General features: G+C 32.3%; 3 protein-coding genes across 3 annotated transcripts; 1 reads left to right on the top strand and 2 right to left on the bottom strand.

Moving 5' to 3' along the window:
* Positions 1 to 120: 120 nt before the first annotated feature.
* On the bottom strand, positions 121 to 2,430 carry LOC133673920 (transcription initiation factor TFIID subunit 10). The gene is made up of 6 exons (XM_062094856.1): positions 2,174 to 2,430; positions 2,013 to 2,077; positions 1,770 to 1,832; positions 1,241 to 1,298; positions 1,110 to 1,160; positions 121 to 378 (listed from the first exon to the last, which is right to left on the bottom strand). Exons 1-6 carry the CDS (start codon positions 2,288 to 2,290, stop codon positions 298 to 300), a joined length of 435 nt encoding a protein of 144 aa, XP_061950840.1. The 5' UTR covers positions 2,291 to 2,430; the 3' UTR covers positions 121 to 297.
* A 1,500-nt stretch (positions 2,431 to 3,930) lies between these two features.
* On the bottom strand, positions 3,931 to 7,876 carry LOC133673821 (uncharacterized protein At1g32220, chloroplastic-like). Its single transcript, XM_062094722.1, has 10 exons — positions 7,668 to 7,876; positions 7,068 to 7,185; positions 6,890 to 6,978; positions 6,749 to 6,804; positions 6,599 to 6,654; positions 6,351 to 6,444; positions 5,514 to 5,593; positions 5,182 to 5,224; positions 4,770 to 4,861; positions 3,931 to 4,319 (listed from the first exon to the last, which is right to left on the bottom strand). Exons 1-10 carry the CDS (start codon positions 7,721 to 7,723, stop codon positions 4,140 to 4,142), a joined length of 864 nt encoding a protein of 287 aa, XP_061950706.1. The 5' UTR covers positions 7,724 to 7,876; the 3' UTR covers positions 3,931 to 4,139.
* Positions 7,877 to 8,525: 649 nt separating this feature from the next.
* On the top strand, positions 8,526 to 11,623 carry LOC133673739 (disease resistance protein RPM1-like). The gene has a single exon (XM_062094615.1). It carries the CDS (start codon positions 8,571 to 8,573, stop codon positions 11,316 to 11,318), a length of 2,748 nt encoding a protein of 915 aa, XP_061950599.1. The 5' UTR covers positions 8,526 to 8,570; the 3' UTR covers positions 11,319 to 11,623.
* Positions 11,624 to 22,776: the final 11,153 nt, after the last annotated feature.

Here is a 22,776-nt window from a genome sequence, read left to right on the forward strand (position 1 = left end):
AAAACCTCGGTAGGGTTGAAAACATGAGGGGGTTTCTGTCAAACATAAAACCTTATGGATGGAGCTTGTAATTCCAGAAACTCGGGGAAAGTCTGGGATTTTCCCTCTTACTTTTGAAGATGGACAAAGATCAAAGATGAATAGCATCAACCAGCTAGGAAGAAACAGAAAATCCGAAGGAGGTAAAGAGATGATAAACTAGCACCAGCAGTGATGCTATCATGAAGATACAGACATGTATATGGACTTGACATACAAAACTAAGTTCACAATCTTATTATAAAAATTTAGCCCAAATCACTCTTCTCTTGAAGCAGGATCCATCCCAGTCGATGGGCTATCAGCAAAATACTCCTGGTGCTTCACGTTTACACCATACTGCTCATTCAATTATAACAAAGAATCAACATTATTAGATAAGAAAGAAAACTGAAGTGGGAAGTGGGAAGTGGGAAGTGGGAACTGATTTTAAGTGCAGACCTTAGTAGTTAGTGTCACAATTTTCTCAAGCAGGTGAAGCCAATTACATGACTATCCCTTGCACAGTTATTACATGCATGTCCTATTAACATTCGACATTATGTTGCATTTTTCAAAATCATTTTTCATTTCTTATGCTCTATCATGCACAAGTTCTGTGAAATAAATTATACAGCAAATCAAGGGATTCTTATCTGCCCACTAAAACAATCACCCCAATAAGTCAAGTTAAAGAAAATCAATACGTTGAATAGCATCCATTATTCTACTTCAAGTCGAAGTGGAAAATAAAAACAGCATAGCTTCAAAAGTGGCGGGCATACATTAATGAGCAATGAGAGAAGAAGATACTTGTCCTTTGTTGGCAGGTAAAAGAATCTCATGAGATTGATATCATACTGAGTCATTTCAATAAAATTATTTTCAAATCTTCCAGCTCTCACGACTGTCCAAATAATCAATCACAATGCTCATCTATTTTCAGGTTGAAGTTAACTGAAATTCTAAATCGCAGGCAGGAATCATGCATCCTGAGATCTTAGAAAATACAATATAATTATGGCAAGGGATAACATAGAAACTAAGCCCACCTAAAGAAAGAATGAGACAGAACAATTTTTTGGGCTTACCTCACTCAGTGCCTTCGACAGATCCTCCATTGTCAAAATTAGGCGCTTTTCCTGTAATCACAAAAAGTTAAGACCAGTGCAAAACAGCCTATATAAACAAACATACGATTGCAATGGGACTACTGTAGCACCTTTTGCTGCTTGTCCCTTTTGTCTTTAACTACTGGTGCCGGCCGTGCCTTGCATTGCCTACAGCATCAATGCATAACATTAATGACACTATCAATTGGACATTGAAATCTTTTAAACAATCCCTTTGGCGAACACAAAGAAACTTTACAATTCAATTAACTCCTAGTTCAGATGTTGAATCAGCTGTCAGCACTCGGGAAAAAAAAAATTAACCATTTCCATTCCATGCTTTTTATACCACAGATCATATTTTACAAGAGCTTCTAACCACAAATTTAACCAGGAATCTAGCAAGTTGGGTCAAGTCCAGAATCTCAACATGCAACAAGATAATTTACTTAACATTTCCCCAAAAAAGATAATAGTTTTATACAGTTGCCACCATCTTCAGCTCCAACCCTAGACATGATCTTCCACTTCAAAAACCCTAACCCCCTCCCCCATTCCACCCCACACACACACATCAAAATTAATAAAAATGCTAAAATCCATTAAAATCAAAACCAAAAACACTGAACAGATACATACTGAAGAGCATCAGTTGCAACATCTGCAACAAACTTCTGTGTCGCAACAGCTACTAATCTAACCCTGCAAAAAAAATAGGAAAAAAAAACCCCATAAACGTAAAAAAAATTCCGAATCCCTAAAACAAACCACATTAATTAAAACACAACCCATTATTCCAAATTCAAAAACAAACCCATTTCAGCTACAACAATAACCAATTAATTTATGCTTTTTTTGGAACAAAAAGAAAAGGGTACCTACAATCTGACATCAGGACATTGAAACCCACTTTTAGCCAAGTAATGCTCCACTAATTCATCAGGAATCTGAACCACCAAAATCATCACAGTGTCAAAAATAATTAAGATAAAAAAAGAAATTTAAGCTAAAAAAAGAAGGAATTTCTAGAGGCGGAGGTTCACAGTGGGAGTGTAATCCATTAAAGAAGCGAGGAATTCAGTGAGAGCGGCATCATCATCGTGCCTTGCTTCACTTGACTGCTGCTGTTGCTGACTGTTACTGCTGCTCGTGTTGTTCATTGTTCTCTCTGATTCCCGATTTCTTTTGCTTCTTTGATTTTGTATGCTCGAAGTCAGCCTTTCTGTCTTGCCGGTAAATTTCGCAAATTTATCTGTTCTGGGCCTTCTGGCCTCTTATAAGAACCAATATTGACTTTTTTTCCCCTTAACAGACGAATATTTATTCTTACAGTGGCAATATGAGTCCGGGTACCGGGCTGAGGAGTCAACCCGGTTACATGCTAACACAGGACCCCTAGGTTTGAAATTAAAACAGGTGATTTATTCTATTAAAACTTGGTTTAATTTTTTAAAAATAAATTTAAAATAATATTATTTTAATTTTAAAAAAAAATCTTAAAATAACACCACTTGATCAAGCCAGGTAACCCACCCAATCATTACCCAATATATTTTTTTCAAAATATTTCATAATTATAATTGTCGTTGTATTTGCAACTATAGATTTTGAAGACAATATGTTTGGCTTGGAGCTTAATTATGATTGTTGGTATAGTTATTATTATGGTAAAAAAAAAATAAGAATAATTTGTTTAAAAAAATGTTGAGGTAGAATTTGAAAATTATACAAGTAAAAATGAATTGGAAATATTCAAGGAATATTGTTCACTCATACTTCATCAATTTAAATAAAATCACATATTAATATTAAAATCGATATGATTTTCATTTCTACTTACATATATTTTTTAAAATCATACTAACTTTAATATAACTATTAATTAATACATACAGTATAGTTTAAATAGATAAATTTAAATTGATGGAGCAATATTGTCAAAAAAACGAGTTGATTTTTAAAATCTTACGATTTTACGAGTCAACATGTATCTAACGTGTCAAATCAGATTAAAACTTGAAAACTAGTAAAATCAGTCAAACTCGTTCAAACTCAGTAAAATCGGTCAAATCAGACCGATTTTACGAGTTTGAAAAAAAATATAAAATTATGCATTTTAGTAACATGTACCTTAACATTTTCATTGTTTTAAATTTATATCTTGGAAAATTTGTGCAATTTGATAATCAAGAGCTTGATTTTTACTATAAATATTATAATTTTTTTAACGATACAAGTTATTTGTGGATTTCATTTCTGTAAAATTAAAATACCTATTTATTCTTCACAATTTTTTATTTTTATGTAAACTATTAACATATCAATTGATATATTACTCTGTTTTAGTTGGCAAATATATAGAATAAAAATTATAAATTGGCATGCTTGATCTTTAGAGTAATTAATGTTAAATGGTTTATCAAAATTTAAAAAGACTCGTTTCTTGTAAATGATAAAGTAAATAAGTCGATTTATCCAAAAAATAAAAGAATTAATGTGAATAAAATAAAAATATTTAGATTTTTTTATTGTTTGTTTTATTTTTATTTTAATTATATTATATTATTAATTACTACTTGATTGAAATTATTAATACATAATTGGTTAAAACAATTTACTTACAATTTTACCATTCAAGTTTCCAATTCAAGTTATATATTATATATCATGTCAAAAAAAACGTTTTTGAAAACTTGGAATGGAGCACATAGCAATCAAAGAACTTGCAGAGAAGAGAGCGTCAGCAAAGGTGATAATACAATGCGATCATCCAAGAACTGATTCATCTTGCACTAGGGAATTAATGACATTATTCTGTGATTTTAGATTTTATTTCATCAGATATGTTAATGGAACCGTTTCTTGCTTCGTTTCCGGTTCACCAAATATTACAAGTCCAACAGCAAACATCTTGAGAATTTACAAAGAAGAAAACAAATGAAATCTTCATATTCATGAACGGACTCTATATTTGGTGGGTAAATACGAGAGAGAGAGAGATCAACAAATCTATGCTGCCCCTTGCTGGCTATACCGCTGTATTCCGTAAACGTCTATGATGCCTGGAGGGAAAACTGGATCAGTTGCTGCCCTTACTGCAACTTTTGCCACAGCAGTAACATTGACAGGGGGAGTGAACAAGGGCCCAACAAGGGGAAGCTGTTTGAGTGGTTTTGCATGTTGAAGAACCTGCAGCGGGATTGCAATTCATAAATTACAATGAACCTCCAAATAACAGGATTGAATACAGTAGCTTACAAATCCTCCATATCACATTTTCAAGCATTTCTCCCATGTAAATGATAAAATGGCAACATAACACTCCTTGAAACTTGATTTCTGGTGACTGCAATCTTAGAATGCTCCTATAAGACAAAGTTGCAACCTCCTTTTATTCCCTTAAGAGTTCTAAGAACTAGTCTGCATAGGTGCTTAAAGACCTAAAACTAGGAACAAATTGCAAGATGCATGGATGAGGACCAATAATATTGAGAATTTGAAAAGTCATCGCAGGGTATGCTGTTGTTTCGCAAACCTAAAGCTGCCAAAAGCTGCAGCATGGATATATATAATTCAAGTGTAGTTTGGGATAACCTAGTAATCTAGATAAATATACGAGAAGGAAGCACGAGAACTTACCATCTCCAATGGAGAACCAATCACACCTAGAGGTAACTTAACACTTCCAACATTGCGAGTTCCGTAAATAAACCCAGGCCTGAGAATCACTCCTAAACAAGGAAACATGAAACATTTCATCAGATTTGGAGTTACTATAATCCACAACATAAGATATTACTATGCTGTCAGCTACAAGGGAGACATTTAACCACATTACTAATCATTACAAACACTGGTATTCTAAACTACAAGATTTGAAAATCAAATACAACAAAAGGAGTACCAAGATATGAAGGATGAAATCAATAAATCATAATAGCATTTCACCTGAAGGAAATTTTACCACTTTCCAGATCCAAAACTTTTAGGACAGCTCTATGACAGGAATAGAAAGAGTACAAGTAACATGAATGAAAAGAAATTTTTTTACCTCCGTATGCAAACTTGGTCAATAACTCTGTTTCAGCAGCTTTCTACTTCAAACAAACCACAAGTAAAATGCTTAATGAGGTAAGAATGATAAGAAAAGGGAAAAGTAAATATCATGACGACACTTGAAAGTTTTGATTCTTCTTGTGATATAACTATTTAGTATCAAAATATGTGTTACAGAAATCAAACTGAATCTATGTATAATACAAACTAGTTTTTTTAAAGCTTTAGAAAACAGTCTTTGTTTCCAGAAAACAGAAGATGTACATGTGCCATGCCAGACTTTCGCATTAAGTGACATGATTCGACAGCAAGAAATGAAAATAGTACCTTTCCCTCGTAATATCCTTGCAGCAAGTAATTGGCCAAGCCAAAGTCGGCAGAAGAGATGTAAACAAATCTTTTAACACCTATAGCAAATAAGCAATCAACTATCAAATCCAATCCACTAAAATAAGTAAAAATTGGGAGGTAGCTCAGCTGGTAGGCCACACGCAAGTTCCCAGGATATTTATGAGTTCAACAACATCCCCTCACTGAAACCAAAAAGAAAAAGGAAATGGTAGAAATGGAACCACCTACTCTCTAACAGTTTACTTATTGGTGGGGCCAAAAACATGTAAAAGGATATAAAAATTCACAAAACTTGAAAAAGTTTTCTTTTGCTATCAGTGTAACACAACATGCTGTTAGATTGCAGATGTACTATGAAATGAAAAACCAAAGACCGTGCTAGATCAAAATGCCTTCTAGAATTTGCTTCCTTTGAGGATGATTGAAGAAATAACTAATGATAAGAAATTGAGAAAGAAACACAGTGCCTAAAATTCTCTCCTTCGCTTATTCACAAATATCCACACAACCACAACTTTGGATGACATCTATGACCATTAGAATACCTAATTTATTCATAACTCCAAAATATGAGAAGATTCATCATAAAGGATCCATTCTCAGAGAAAATTCTAACAATGGGTGGAGCAACTTCACGTGAACTAGGATTCCCTCTTACAACAACTGTGAAACAGACTTAAGCCTCTGAGGGCTTCTATTTGGAACAGCTTTCCAACACTTATGCACAAGTCATCAGTTACGAATCACCACAAGGCCGCAAAAACAAACTATATAAATAAACAGCAGAAAAAACTTAGCTTCCTTTAAGTATACCTTTTTCTGAAGCAGCTCTAATTGCATTAATATTTGCAGTTCCATTAATCTTATACATATAAGACTGTGAGCCAAAACCACCTACACAAGAAATCTAGAAAGCAAACGCAAATTAGCAGAAAAGAGCAATCACTCATTAAAAGAGAAGAAGAAGAATCACATCCTGTGTAGCGAAACCACTGTTGCACACATGTGCGCGCACACAAAAAAAAATGTTATTTTGGTGGAAAAGTGAGGAGATCACATACAACAGAGGTGACCCCATTTAGAGCTTCCGTCCATGAATAAGATGAGAGTAGGCTTCCTAGAGAAAGAACACTGTTAGAAACAAATGTTTACAGGCATCACGACATCAAAAGCATGGAGAGAAAAAGAAAGCACCATATAACAATGCAAACCTTGATGCCAAATCACATTGTTAACCCATGAATCATGTATCGATGGCCTACCAGACCTGAAAGGAAAATGAACAATTAGACATCAACTGAGAATAACCAACTATCAAAAAAAAAATATTACAGCTTTAGGGATCACAATACCTGCTCAGGCTAGCAACAGTTAAGCCACGGTCTACAGCTTCTTTGCAGATATGAGAACCAACAAATCCATTTCCACCCAATACAAGCAACTGCATTGGCTAGCATATCAATCAAAACATACAAAACAATAAACTAGAAGATATCAAAAGCGCCAACTATGGTTCATTATCCAGCATACCTTCTCTGTCGAGGGTGGAGGTACATTCACTGTCTCAGCCTCCTCAACTTTAAAGGGTTCATCAACCTTGTTAGAATCAGTTGATAGATATCTCCCATTTCTTGATGCAGCAATTGTACTTATTCAAAAAAAATTAATAAACTAATCAGAAAATGCAACACCTTCACATTTGGTAACACCACAAAATCATACATTCAGTTGCCATCAATTATTCCATTCGCAAAATATCTGCATGCAAATAAAAGAAGAAAAGCCCCAAGGATCATTGCCAATTCCCAAAACATCCCCTTCTTTTTTACATTTTTGGCATTTTCCAATAAAAAGAGAAGCTTCTAAACACTCACAATCATACAATTCTCAAATCAAAAGCACCCCATGTCTTTAAGGAAATCACTAGCTCTTAAAATTCCCTTCAAGAGACAAGAGAATAACACAATGTAATCTTACAAGAAATCAATGTCACGCAATATTAAAGAAAGAACTCATTTTTCCCCTAAATAGAAAATAAATCACAAAAATAAATTTTGAATACTTATCAATATAAATAATTCTTGACATAGCAGGAGAAAAAAAAAACCCAAGAAAGGAAACGAAACGTACTATAATTTGGAGAGGGAAGTTCTTGATTGGATCAAACGTGAAGCAAGAGAAGTCATTTTGGTGATTTGATCATAAGAGAGTTTTGGGTTCTTGAAGGATCGGTTTCAGTTTTTCTACTTCTTCCTTCGCTGCCAAAAAAAGAGCACGGTCCAACTTCCAAGGCGAAAGAGAACACATGGCGCTTGATGGAGGCAGGTCTTGGGTGCATATGTGGCTTGACGTCAACCTTCAATTTTATGTCTTTTTTTTTTTTTTTACGAGAATCGATAGCATGTCTGCCTGCGTCCATTTGGCATTGTGATGAAATGTGATAGGAGCTGTTTTAATAGTGATTATAATTTTAAAAGTTATTTGATTTTTTTTTCATTTAAATTATAGTCAACATTTGAATTTGATCAAAACTATAATTTATAAAATTTTTTTAAAAAATATCTTTTCAAACCACAATCATACTAATATTTAGCAATGTAGTATTATAGAGTATGATATTAGTATTGTATTATTTTCTATAATATTAAATATACACTTAGTATTAAAATGATATCTTTATATTTTTTATTTTTTATATTATTATATCAAAATTATTTAAAAATATTAATTTAATTATTTCTGAATTTGATGATATTTTAATTATTTTACCGTATTTTTAAAAGAAAATAGGTAAAAAATGCTCCTACCTACCGTGCATTATTTTTTGCCTCAAAACTCAAAAGATATATTAGTTATTATTCTGTGAAAAAAACAATAAAAAAAACTATTATCCAACACCCAACCTCAACCTCCACCTCTAATACAAACACACACAAAGTCTTTGATCATTTTATAAGGAGTTCGTCAAAGGTTTAGGTGGGGTATTTGGCGAGAGAAAAGAGATCGGGATTGGTGATTCTGGAGCAAGAAGCCATGGCCATGATCGCAGTGGAGGTGGTGCTCGAGAAACTGGCTTCCTTTGTGGCAGAAGAAACACGGTTCTTGGGAGGAGTTAGAGGGGGAATCGTTGAACTACAGGATGATTTGTATAGCATGAAATCTTTCCTTCAGGATGCGGAAGAAAGGAGTGAGAGTGATCAAGGACTGAGAGCCTGGGTCAAACAAGTGAGAGATGTGGCTTATGATGCTGAGGACATTCTTGAAGAGTTCATGCTCCGGTTTGCTCCATCTCACGGGAGTGGTTTTACCCATCATCTTCGCAATTCATATCGTTCCATCCGTAAATTAAGTGCGCGGCACCGGCTGGCAGTCCAGTTACAAAGCATTAAAGCAAGGGTGAAAGCCATTTCAGAGAGAAGAAATGCATTTTCTTTGAATAGGATAGACATGCCATCAACCTCCAGTGCTACCGTAGAGAAATGGCATGATCCCCGGTTAGCTGCTCTTTACTTAGATGAAGCTGATGTCGTGGGAATTGAGAACCCAAAACATCAACTGGTTTCGTGGCTTGTAGAAGGAGAAGAAAAGCTCTCCAGTATCTCTGTGGTTGGAATGGGTGGGTTGGGAAAAACAACCCTCGTAAAGAAAGTCTATGACAGCCAACCCATCAGAAGAAGCTTTGATACCCATTGTTGGGTTACAGTTTCCAAATCATTTGCATCCACGGAGCTTCTACGAGTTGCTCTGCAGGGGTTTCTGGTGACAGCAAACGAACCTGTTCCAGATAATTTGCAATCAATGACTGACCTCCAATTAATTGATGCTCTAAGAAGTTATCTATGGAGAAGGAGGTATGTCATTGTTTTGGATGATGTATGGACTGTAAACGCTTGGGAAACAATAAAGTATGCATTTCCTGATTGTAACTCTGGTAGTAGAATTATCTTCACTACACGTTTAAGTAACTTGGCTGAATCTATAGAGAACACCGGTCGTGTTTATAAACTCAAAGCTTTACCAGAAAATGAAGCTTGGACCCTCTTTTGTATGAAAGCCTTTAGAGGGGAACATAAGGCTGTATGCCCTCCAGAACTGGAAGAGATGTCTCGAAATATCTTAAAGAAGTGTGAGGGACTGCCACTTGCAATTGTAGCAATAGGAGGCCTACTGTCGAAGAAGAAAAATAAAGGTTTGGAATGGAAGAAAGTCCATGACTGCCTAGCTACAGAATTGAAAAGTAACAACGACCTTGGGAGTCTACGTAGAATACTTCAACTAAGTTATGATGATCTTCCTTACTACCTCAAACAGTGTTATTTGTATTTAAGTGTATTTCCAGAGGACTATTTGATAAAAAGAATGAAGTTGATCCGGTTATGGATGGTTGAAAGGTTTGTGGAAGAGAAGCAAGGCTTTACAATGGAGGAAGTGGCAGAGGAATACCTTAATGAACTCGTGAATAGGAGTTTGATCCAAGTGGTGGAGATGAATTATTTTAATAGGGTCAAGACATGTCGTGTTCATGATCTAATGCGAGAAATCATTCAAATGAAATCCAGGGAAGAATCTTTTGTTATGATAGCAAACGGAGCAAGAATCGGCCAGAATGAGAAAGTTCGGCGTCTATCAATCCATGAAAACTCTGAGGAAGTACATTCAGATATGAGATTTCGTTATCTGTGGTCTTTGTTGTCATTTTCTTCACATCATTCTTTCGAGCATGGTTTTCGCAATTACAAGCTGCTGAGAGTATTGAATTTAGATCGAGCTCCCCTTTCCAGCTTCCTACCTGAATTGGTTGAACTGATTCATTTGAGATACTTAAGCTTGAGATATACCATGATAAGTGAGCTTCCAGAGTCCATAAGGAAGCTCAAGTACTTGGAAATACTTGATTTGAAAAGGAGTTTTGTATCTTCTTTGCCTGCTGGAATCACACAACTGACATGTCTTTGCCAGCTCCGTAACTATCGACACAGTTTCCAGCCAGCGTCGTTCTTCCCAGACACTCATGGAATGAGAGTTCCATCAGGAATAGGAAGATTGACGAGCCTGCAGAAATTGGGAAGCGTCGAAGTTGAAGATTATGAGTTAGTCAGGGAGTTGGGGAAGCTAACTTCGTTGAGAAGGCTAGGCATTTTAAAGCTGAGAGAAGAGCAGGGAATGGATCTATGTTATACTTTGGACAGGTTGAAACACCTTACTGCATTGTATCTTGTTTCACTAAACAAAACTGAATTCTTACAATTTGACTCTCTTTCATCTCCTCCGAAATATCTCCAACGACTATATCTCAAATGTAGTCTTCCAGCTTTACCAGGATGGATAGCTTCACTCCAGTATATTTCCAAGCTAGTGCTTCAATATTCTAATCTGAAAAGTGATCCTCTCAAGGCCCTCCAGAAATTGCCTAGTTTGGTGTTGCTTGAACTCCGTCAAGCTTATGCAGGGGAAGAACTGTGTTGTGATCCTAGTGGATTTCCAAAGCTGAAGAAGCTAGGTCTCCATGAACTGGAGAGATTGCGGCGCATCAGAATAGCAACAGGATCAATGCCTGGGTTAGAGAGGCTAGACATCACAGCATGCACGGTGCTAGAAACCGTGCCGGATGGGATTGAAAACCTGAACAATATAGAAGACCTGGTTCTGTGGCATATGCCTTCAACATTCATCAAGACAATAATGAGGTACAGTGAAGATTTCTGGAGAGTTCAACATGTCACAACAATCACCCGTATCTACGAGAGCTGGGGGAGATGGGTCTCTGAAACTCTTCTGTAATTAGAGGGGTACTAAACTACGTAGAGGACTACAGTTTCCGGAAAATCATGATCTCTGCCAAGTTCCTCAGGTCTGTACAGACGTTTCATCATGTAATGCTGAGCCTCAGAAAACAGAAAACTGCTGCTCCTCCCTCCTCTTCTTTGCTCCCTCGTCTCTGTTTTGCTGTTGTTGAATCTTCCAACCTGCTATCTTGCCCATGTTTGTCACCACTAAATTTTGGACAGCGTCACTTTATAGACATCAATACGAGTATATTTGGGATTTGTCAAATGTTTATTTTATATTTTATCAAATTTTCACAACTCGAGTTCGTTTTGCAAGTTCACATCAACTTTTTTTATGCTGGTTTTGTTTTATTCGTTTTGTAGTAATTTATTTATTTCTTTTACTTGAAAAAAAGAAGAGAAAAAATAGAAATAACTAAAGATTCAAAAGGAAAAAAACAGAAGCAGAGTTTCGATCTTGAGTGATAGATTTTTCAAAAAACATGTAGATATGACAGAGAGACGCAGTATTGCCTCTTAGACCCAGGAAGAAGGTATGAAATTAATTCAGTTAAATTATATTCATTTTACGAATTAAGAAGAAGCAAACATATATATATATTGACACACAGTAAGTATAAAAATATATAGCATAATAACAGCAGGGAATAGGTGCAGAGGGAGAAGATACTAACAAGAAAACAAAAATTGCAGATAACTTCGACCCGTATAGCAAATCGATACCTCTGATAATTTTGTGAATATTTCTATTAGCAATGGCAGAGTGCTGAAGGAGGCATAGGATATAACATGTGATCGTGCATGCTGGATAGTATACAAGTATACCTATGAATAAATGACATAACCAGTCCAGGGAAAGGCAACAGCTTCAAGCCCACATCTGTACAATTTTCTATAGTATTAAACATAAACTTAGTATTAAAATGATGTTTTTTATATTTTTTATTTTTGATATTATTATATCAAAATTATCTAAAAATATTTAAAAATATTAATTTAATTTTTTTTCAAGTAAGAAATAATTTAAAAAATACTTTCAACAATAAACACTCACGGGATATAAACCTAACATTTTATATTAGAGTAATTGGGTGCAAAAGCTTATGTCTTTTATCTTTTCATGGTTATTAAACATGGTCCAATATGATATATTATTAATCTAAAAAACTTTTGATTGAGAAGCTTTATAAAACTTCAATTTAGGTTGGAAACCATTAAAAAACACGAATAATAAGACTAAAATTAATCTAAATTAAAATAACAAGTACAAGTGTTCGAGATTGGAATGAAATATGATTTTTAAAATAATTTATTATTTAAAAATATATATATTATATTTTATTTATTTTTAATACTAGTACATTAAAAACTTAGAAAAAATACTAAAAATCCTGAATTTAATGTTTTTAAAGCAAAAAATATTTTTACAAAACATTTAAAAACAAAAACTATACCAAACATCCATGTAATATGATTGACCCATGATCTAATTCGACCAACAAAAGATATTAGATATCGACCAAGGCATGTGAAATTTTGTGTTTGTGTTAGGAAATAAGAAATACTAGTTATATGACCCATGCGATGCCGCAAGTTTATTGTTTTTGCATAAAAAATATCAAAAAAAGCTAAAATCTAAAAGTTTTAGGTGTTTCTGCAAAGTTATACCCAAAAGTTTTGGGTTTGGCTGCAACGCCTTACCCAAGAGTAAGTGGGTCTGACTAAAATATCAGACCCAATAGCTTTGGATGTGGGTTTGGCTGCAAGGTCATATCATAAAAGTGTGATAATTAAATAGATTAATTAAAAAAAACAGAAAAAAACCAACATGAAGAAAAAAATCTAAATTAACTGGTTTAACCCTTTAAACCAGGTTAACCCGTTAAACCTTAGATTCGTGTCGTGAAAGTTTGATAACTAAATAGAAAAAAACAATTAACGGGTTACCCAGAATTAACTGGGCTAACCCGTCAAATCCGGGATCCGTATCATGAAAGTTTGATAACTAAATAAAAAAAATTTAACATTAACAAACTAAATTAAATGAAAAAAAATTAATTAAAAAGAAAAAAACAAAAAAAATCAAAAGGCATCAGCCTTTTCACTGTGGATTGCACTGTGTAGTCCACAGTCAAAGGCATAGAAACGCTAAAAAAGCAAAAAGAAAAAAAAAACTAACTAGGTTAAAAGAAAAAAAACCTATAGGAAGGAAAAAACTAATGAAGAAAAAGAAAAAAAATCTAAATTAATAGTATTAACCCGTCACACCTGAGATCCGTGTTATGAAAGTATGATAACTGAATAGAAAGAAATTTAATATCAACAAACTAAATTAAAAAAATAATTAAAAAGGGAAAAACAAAGAAGAAAAAACTTATATGAAGAAAAAAGCTAATGACGAAAAAGAAAAAAAATTGAATTAACTGGGCTAACCCGTCAAACCTGAGATCCGTGTCATGAAAGTCTTATAACTAAAAAACAATTAACATAAACAAACCAAATTAAAACAAAAAATTAATTAAAAAGGAAAAAAAAACAAAAACAAACAAAAGGTATCAGCCTTTTTACTGTGGACTGCACTGTGCAGTCCACAGTCTAAGATATAAAAACGACAAAAAAACAAAAGAAAAAAACAAACTAAAGGCATTAGTCGATAACTAAATAGAAAAAAAAATTAATATTAATGAACTAAATTAAACAAAAAAAATATTAATTAAAAATTAAAAAAAAACCTATAAGAAGAAAAAAACTAATGAAGAAAAAGGAAAAACAATCTATATTAAGTGGGTCAACTCGTCAAACCCGAGATCCATGTCATAAAAGTCTGATAACTAAAATTAATATCAACAAACTAAATTAAAAAAAAAAAAGAAGAAGAAGAAGGTTTCAGCTTTTTCACCGTGGACTGCACTGTGGAGTCCACAATGAAAGGCATAAAAAGAAAAAAAAGAAAAGAAAATAACTAAAGGCATCAGCCTTATCACTATGAACTGCATATAATATTAAAAGAAAAAAAACTAATGAAGAAAAAAAATCTGAATCAACCGGGTTAACCCGCCAAATCAGATTAACCTGTCACACCTTGGATTCGTGTCATAAAAGTGTGATAACTAAATAGAAAAAAGATATAATATTAACAAACTAAATTTAAAAAAAAAAGATTAATTAAAAAGGAAAAAAGCAAAGAGAAAAAAATCCACTAGAAGAAAAAAAAAACTAATGAAGAAAAAGAAAAAAAATCTAAATCAACTGGTTAACCCGCAAACCAGGTTAACCCGTCAAATCTGGGATTCATGTCATAAAAGTCTAATAATTAAATAAAAAAATTTAATATTAAGAAAGTAAATGAAAAAAGTTAATTAAAAGAAAGCCAAAAAAAAACTAAAGGCACCAATTTTTCACTGTGGACTGCACTGTGCGGTCCACACTAAAAGACTTAAAAAGGAAAATAAAAGGAAAAAAAACAAAGGCATACACCATGGGTTAATATTTTTTTTCTTGCATAAAAAATACAAAAAAAAGCTAAGATTTAAGAGTGTTATGTCTTTCTAGAAAGAGATACCCAAAAGTCTTGGGTCTAGCTGCAACGCTTGACCCAAGAGTAATATTTATAATATTAATAATAATATTAAACTTACATGACTCAAGTTTAAGTGAGTCTAGCTGTAATACCAGACCCAAGAGTCTTGGATGTGAGTTTAGTTGCAAGGTCGTGTTATAAAAGTGTGATAATTAAATATATTAATTCAAAAGATAAAAACTAAAGAAGAAAAACCAACATGAAGAAAAAAACTAATGAAGAAAAAGAAAAAAACTAATGAAGAAAAACAAAAAAATCTGAATTAAATGGGTTAAGTCTTCAAACCAGATTAACCCTCAAACCTGGAATTCGCATTATGAAAATTTGATAACTAAATAGGAAAAAAAAATTGACAGGTTAACCTAGAATTAACTAGGTTAATCCGTGAAATCAGGTTAACCCGTAAAATCCAGGATATGTGTCATGAAAGCCTGATAACGAAATAGAAAGAAATTTAACATTAACAAACAAACCTAAACAAAAAAAATTAATTAAAAAGAAAAACAAAACAAAAAAAAACTCCAGGTTAACTCGTCAAACCAGGTTAACCCGTTAAACCCAGGATCCATGTCATGAAAGTATGATAACTAAATAAAAAAAATTAACATTAACAAACTAAAATAAATAAATAAAATTATTAAAAGAAAAAAAACAAAAACAATGGACGGGTTAACTCAGAATTAACTGGGTTAACTCGTGAAACCAGGTTAACCCGTCAAATCTGGGATATGTGTCATGAAAGTATGATAACTAAATAGAAAGAAATTGCATATTAACAAACTAAAGTAAACAAAAGAGATTAATTAAAAAGAAAAAAAATCTGAGTTAACTTGTCAAATCAAGTTAACCTGTTAAACCGAAGATCCGTGTCATGAAAGTCTAATAACTAAATAAAAATAATTTAAAATTAACAAACTAAATTAAACAAAAAAATTTATTAAAAGAAAAAAACAAAGAAAGAAGTATAAAAAAAACATGAAAGGCATAAAAAAAATACAGCTCAAAAAACTAAAAAAAAAGGAAAGAAAAAGACAGTTCAGTTTAAAACAAAAAAACAAAAAAAAAAAGAAAAAAAAAGGAGAAAAAAAAAAGAGACAGCTCAGCATTTTACTGTGAACTTACACATTGAAACATTAAGCAGTTTTAGTTATTGTTACTAGTTGCATGACCAGTGCGATGCCGCGGGTCAATTTTTTTTTTTACATAAAAAATATCAAAAAAAGCTAAGATTTAAAAGTGTTAGGTCTTTCTGCAAAACTATACTCAAAAGTCTTGGATTTGGCTGCAACGTCTGACCCAAGAGTAATATTTATAATATTAATAATAACATTAAACTTGCATGACCCAAGTTTAAGTGGGTTTGGTTGCAATACCAAACTCAATAGCCTTGGATGTGGGTCTAGCTGTAAGGTCGTATTATAAAAGTGTGATAATTAAATAGATTAATTAAAAAAAACAAAGAAAAAAAACCAACAGAAAGAAAAAAAACCAACGAAGAAAAAGAAAAAAAATCTGAATTAACTGGGTTAACCCGTCAAACCTTAGATTCGTGTCGTGAAAGTTTGATAACTAAATAGAAAAAAAAAATTGGCGGGTTACCCAGAATTAACTGGGCTAACCCTTCAAACTAGGTTAACTCGTCAAACCCGGGATCCGTGTCATGAATGTTTGATAACTAAATAGAAAAAAATTTAATATTAGCAAACTAAATTAAATGAAAACATTAATTAAAAAGGAAAAATAACAAAAACAAAAACAAACAAAATGCATCAGCCTTTTCATTGTGGACTATACTGTGAATAAAAAGAAAAAAAATCTGAATTAACTGGGTTAACCCTTCAAACCAGGTTAACCCGTCAAACCTGAGATTCGAGTCATGAAAGTTTGATAACTAAATAGAAAAAAAATTGACGGGTTAACCCGTCAAACCCGGGATACGTGTCATGAAGGTCTGATAATTAAGTAGAAAGAAATTTAACATTAACAAACAAAACAAAACAAAAACAATTAATTAAAATGAAAAAAAGCAAAAAACAAATTTCAGGTTAACTCGTCAAACCAGGTTAACCTATCAAACTCGGGACATGTGTCATGAAAGTCTGATAACTAAAAAAAAACTTAACTTTAACAAACTAAATAAAACAAAAAAAAATCATTAAAAGAAAAAAAAACAAAAAAAGAGCAAAAAAAACCCAAGAAAAAAAAACAAAGAAAAAAACAAAACAAAAAAACCGAAAGGCATAAAAAAAATAAATAAAAATAAAAATAAAAACAGAAAAAAAATGAAAATAAAAAAGATAGCTCAGCCTTTGGATTGTAAACTGCACTATGCAATCCAAAACCAAGTCAACCCGTCAAACCGAGGATACGTGTCATGGAATCTGATAGTTAAATAGAAACAAATTCAATATTAACAAACTAAACAAAAAAAAGCTAAAAAATAATTCGAGTTGACTCATCAAATCAGGTTAACCCGTTAAACCCGGGATCCGTATCATGATAGTCTTATACTTAAATAAAAAAAATTAACATTAATAAAAAAATTAAACAAAAAAAATTCATTAAAAGAAAAAAAACAAAGAAAAAAGCAAAAATAAAAAAGGAAAGACATTAAAAATAAAAATAAAAAAACTAAAAAAACTAAAGGCATAGGTGTAAAAAAATAAAAACAAAAAAAAATGAAAATAAAACTAAAGGCATCAGTGTTTTACTGTTGACTGCATCTAAACGAAAAAAATTAATTAAAAGGAGAAAAAGCAAAAAAATTAATTTCGAGTGAACTCGTCATATCAGGTTAACCCGTTAAATCCGGGATCCGTGTCATTAGAGTCTTATAACTAAATAAAAAAATTAATATTAACAAAAGAAATTCACTAAAAGAAAAACAACAAAAAAAAGTAAAAAAAACCCGAAAGATATTAAATAAAAAACCAAGGCAAAGGTAAAAAAAAAACAAAAAAAATCTAAAGGCATCATTATTGAACTGTACAGTCTATAGTAAAAAATTGATATGTTTTATTAAATGGTACTAGTTGCATGACCCGCGCGATGCCGTGGGTGAATTTTTTTATATATAAAAAATATCAAAAAAGGCTAAGATCTAAAAGTGTTAGGTCTTTCTGCAAAGCTATACCCAAGAGTCTTGAGTTTGGCTGCAACGCCTAACCCAAGTTTAAGTGGGTATAGCTGCAATACCAGACTCAATAGCTTTGGATGTGTGTCATAAAAGTGTGATAATTAAATAGATTAATTAAAGAGAAAAACAAAAAAAACCAACATGAAGAAAAAAAACTAAAGAAAAAAAAGAAAAAAAATATGAATTAACTGGGTTAACCTGTCAAACCTTGGATTCGTGTTGTAAAAGTTTGATAACAAAATAGGAAAAAAAATTGACAGGTTAACCCAGAATTAACTGAGCTAACCCGTCAAACCAGGTTAACCTGTCAAACTCGGTATCTGTGTCATGAATGTTTGATAACTAAATAGAAAAAAATTTAACATTAACAAACTAAATTAAACAAAAAAAATTAATTAAAAAGAAAAAAAACAAAAACAAACAAAATGTATCAGCCTTTTCACCGTGGACTGCACTATGAAGAAAAAGAAAAAAAATCTGAATTAACTGGGTTAACCTATAATTAACTGGGTTAACCCGTCAAATCAAGTTAACCCGTCAAACTCGGGATACGTGTCATGAAGGTCTGATAATTAAATAGAAAAAAATTTAACATTAACAAACTATACTAAATGAAAACAATTAATTAAAATGAAAAAAAAAAGAAAAAAAATTCGGTTAACCCGTCAAATCCGGGATACGTGTAATGAAAGTCTCATAATTAAATAGAAATTTTACATTAACAAACTAAACCAAACAAAAAAAATTAATTAAAACAAAAAAAAGCAAAAAAAATAATTACGGGTTAACTCGTCAAACTCGGGATCTGTGTCATGAAAGTCTGATAACTAAATAAAATAAAAATTAACATTAACAAACTAAATTAAACAAAAAAAATTCATTAAAAGAAAAAAAAACAAAGAAAAAAGAAAAAAGAAAAAAAACTCTAAAGGCATAAAAAAAAGAAAAAACTAGAAAAAAAAAGACATATCGGCCTTTGGACTGCAGATTGCACTGTGTAGTCCAAAACCAGGTCAACCCGTTAAATTCGGGATACGTGTTATGGAAGTCAAAGTTAAATTGAAAAAAAATTTAACGTTAACAAACTAAACTAAATGAAAAAAATTAATAAAAAAAAAAGCAAAAAAAAAATTTCAGGTTAACTTGTCAAATCAGGTTAACCCGTTAAACTCGGGATCCATGTCATGAAAGTTTGATAACTAAATAAAAACAAAATTAACATTAACAAACTAAATTAAACAAAAAAAATTCATTGAAAGAAAAAAACAAAAAAAAAGCAAAAAAAAACTGGAAAGACATTAAAAAAAACAAAAATTTTTTAAAAAAAAAAACAGCGCAGCAAAAAAAAACTAAACTCATCAGTGTAAATAAATAGAAACGGAAAAAAAATGAAAAAAAAGGGTAAATCATCAGTGTTTTACTATGAACTGCATTGTGCAATCCACAGTAAAACACTGATGCCTTTTAGTATATGTTAGAATAATAAATGAAAAAATCAATTAAAAAGAAAAACTAGAAAAAAAATTTGGGTTAACTCGTCAAACCCGAAACCTGTGTCATGAAAGTTTGATAACTAAATAGAAAAAAAATGTAACATTAACAAAAAAAATATTCATTAACAATAAATAAAGAAAAAAAATTGCTTAAAAAACAAGGCAAAAGGCAAAAAAAAAAAACAGCTCAACATTTCACCGTGGACTGCATTCGAAAAAATAATTAATTAAAAATAAAATCAGAAAAAAAATCTGGGTTAACTCATCAAACTCGGAACCCGTGTCATGAAAGTTTGATAAGTAAATAGAAAAAAAATTTAACATTAACAAAAAAAATTTAACAAAAAAATATTCATTAAAAAAATAAAAAAAACAGTTTAAAAAAAAAACAAAACAGCTTTACAAAAAAGTAAAAAAACAAAATAAAATAAAATAAAAAAGAAAAGAAAGTAGTTGCTCAGCATACTGCACTGTGCAATAGTTTTAGTTATAGTTTAATTAATATTTACAATAATAATAAAACTGGCTGGGACTGGGTTTGGGTTTAAAGTGCTTTATGCTGTGGGAAATATATATATAGTAAGATTGACTGGGACTGGGCTTGGTCGTCGTCTTGTTCTGATGTTATTTGGTGATCTTGGAAATGGGTTTGCACCAAAAAAATCTGTATCGGTTACTGAATCATTTAACTGTATATAATGTTTGGATGTGTATAATTATTTTTAAAATATTTTTTATTTAAAAATATATTAAAATAATATTTTTTAAAATTATTTTTGATAAGAATATATTAAAACAATTTAAAAATACAAAAATTATATTCATTTAAAAAAAATTAAAATTTTTAAAAACATAAATCGAACACGTTCCCAAACGAGGGAACGGTCCTACATCAAATAACACTGCACAGGAACAGGAGAGTGTAAATAACTGATATATTGATCATGTATGTGTTTGAGTTTTATAAATATTTTTTGCTGTGCTGTGTTTATCATATTATTCTAAACAGGTTGTCAAATTTGTTGGCATCTATTCCTGGGGGGGAATCTCAGCTTGATTTTCAACAAAATTGAATCTTAGTTCGTGTTCTAGTTTCCAATGCCTCTTGCATTGCATGGTCTTGGTGGATCCTCGTGAATTTATTTGCCGTATACAAAGACACGGAGACAAATTGAAAAGAAATGATTATTTTGAGCTCACATATATAAACTGGTTTATGAATGTATGTGTACTTGTTTTTGTTGGCATCTAGCAGTGCAGGTATCAAGAACAAGACTAGTACTGGACCACGTAGGTCACTCAACTTGGCTTTGGTTCGAGCGTGTATTGACCTAGGTGTAATACCAAGAAACCGAAGCTGGTGGTAAAGGTGATGAAGTGGATGGTAAGGTAAGTGGCTATGGAGTTATTGTTTACCATGGTGTTAACCATTTCTTGGTTTTCTTGTGCAAGCCTGTTTTATGACTGTTATGGAGGCACCGAGGGTATTCCATCTGAGAAACTCGTAACACATTACAACTCGTGGATAATTAAGAAGTATATATATATGATCTGTCCCTTTTAGAGGTTAAATGCAAGGATCGATGATGAGTACAAGTCTGCATCGTTATTATGGCTAGTATTTTGTTTTCCAAGGATTTATGTTCTTCAATGTCCTGCATCAAAAGGGTTTTCTTCACAAGTTCCATGAGAGATCTGGCCACACATAGAGTCAAGTCTTCCCAGTGTCGAAGCAGGTGGAAAACAGGCTCTACAAGAGAAATTAATATATCGAACAGTTGCGGCACAGCAAAGAAGCTAACAGAACGGCGGCGTGAGCATGGGACAGAAAGTCTATAGAGAAGACATTTGGGGCTAGATCGATGCTCTAAAATACAGATTCGCTGCTTGACAAAACTAGTATATGTTTGCTAGGATGCCTTAACAACTGTTTTCATTGGTCAAAGCACTGCAAATACTTTTCACAAGGCAAGTTTCCATCTCTTTTTTAACCCCCAAACCACCATATTGCTTTGGCAGCCACTTGTGAATTGGTTGATCTCCAAGATGTCATCTAGTTTTCTTTCGTAGATAGAAAAAAACCCTAGTTTATGAGTATAATTTTACTACAAATCAATTCTCAAGTGTTTTCTCAAGATAAAATTGAAAAAACAAAACCACTCATGACAGAGGAAAAACAAGCCCAAGTCCAACATTTTTTTCTCCTTGAAAAACCTTTACCCCCATCTCGCAAGTTTAACGTTTTTTTTTTTTTCTTAATGCTAACCCCCTTAAAACTTCTCCGGAAGTTCTATAAAACATAATTAAAGAGTGATTTTCTATCCCTTTATCCCCATACAAAAAAATATTCTTAATTTAAACGTAGGGGAAGGTAAAATGTGGAAATGCTCGATCCACTAGCTCTAGCTTCTAGCATGGGGAAGTGGAGAGAAGCTTTGTTCTGATAGCAATAGCACAGTAGGGTCCGTGATGTATAAAGGCATGCAACATAGCCATCTATGAGTGTTTGTGTGTGTGTGTGTGTCGGGCCACTCTATAAGCTGCACTTTTTGTTGTATGAATACCAGAATAACTTACGTTTATGTCTAAAGATTTGATGCCATTGTTCTTTAGCAATTTGTAGGGAAACAATCTCACGCAGTATGGATAAGTCCCTATCATTCTAGCTAGGTTCATGTCGATTCCACAATCAATCTCATCTACTTCAGTTTAAAATGCTGCTATACTATGTACGAGTAGTAAATTTGTACAAGTATATTACATAATATATATTTTATTATGAACATTTCCATCCAAATATGGATAGTTTGTTTAATACCCACTAATCAGTGAATAAATTGTCTAAAAAATCCACCAAATCTGAAGATGTTATCTCTGGTTTGAAGGCTCTAATGCCTAATTAAAGTTCATTTCAATTGAGAATAAAAGTCCAAAATATTTACCTAACAATTCCTCTTCAATATTCATCTGTGTGGGTTATGAACTAGAGTGAAGGCACACGCATGAATCAACAATACTGTCATGTTATTGTCATTGCTCATCACTCCAACGGGAATACTGAAAAAAAAAGACGGGACTTATTGCCCAACTCAAAGATTTGGCCTACAAGAGTATGTGCGTATCCACCTATATATGAAGGCACATATACAGACATATCTTCAAGTGGATATATGTGGGACACTATCTGGGCAGTACCCTTATCTGCAGAGAACATAGAAAAGATAATTTAATGTAAATAAAT

Source organism: Populus nigra, chromosome 15, assembly GCF_951802175.1.
Source record: "Populus nigra chromosome 15, ddPopNigr1.1, whole genome shotgun sequence".
Lineage (NCBI taxonomy): Eukaryota > Viridiplantae > Streptophyta > Magnoliopsida > Malpighiales > Salicaceae > Populus > Populus nigra.

What these genes read in the sequence shown, in the direction of transcription:
- LOC133673739 (XM_062094615.1), top strand. Translation starts at nt 8,571, where the DNA reads ATGGCCATGATCGCAGTGGAGGTGGTGCTCGAGAAACTGGCTTCCTTT.
- LOC133673920 (XM_062094856.1), bottom strand. Translation starts at nt 2,290, where the DNA reads ATGAACAACACGAGCAGCAGTAACAGTCAGCAACAGCAGCAGTCAAGT. An exon ending in TAATGGATTACACTCCCACT is followed by an intron (nt 2,078 to 2,173) that starts GTGAACCTCCGC and finishes TTGGTGGTTCAG; the next exon opens with ATTCCTGATGAATTAGTGGA. An exon ending in GTTGCAACTGATGCTCTTCA is followed by an intron (nt 1,299 to 1,769) that starts GTATGTATCTGT and finishes TTGATGCTGTAG; the next exon opens with GCAATGCAAGGCACGGCCGG.
- LOC133673821 (XM_062094722.1), bottom strand. Translation starts at nt 7,723, where the DNA reads ATGACTTCTCTTGCTTCACGTTTGATCCAATCAAGAACTTCCCTCTCC. An exon ending in CAATGTGATTTGGCATCAAG is followed by an intron (nt 6,655 to 6,748) that starts GTTTGCATTGTT and finishes TTCTTTCTCTAG; the next exon opens with GAAGCCTACTCTCATCTTAT. An exon ending in TAGAGCTGCTTCAGAAAAAG is followed by an intron (nt 5,594 to 6,350) that starts GTATACTTAAAG and finishes TATTTGCTATAG; the next exon opens with GTGTTAAAAGATTTGTTTAC.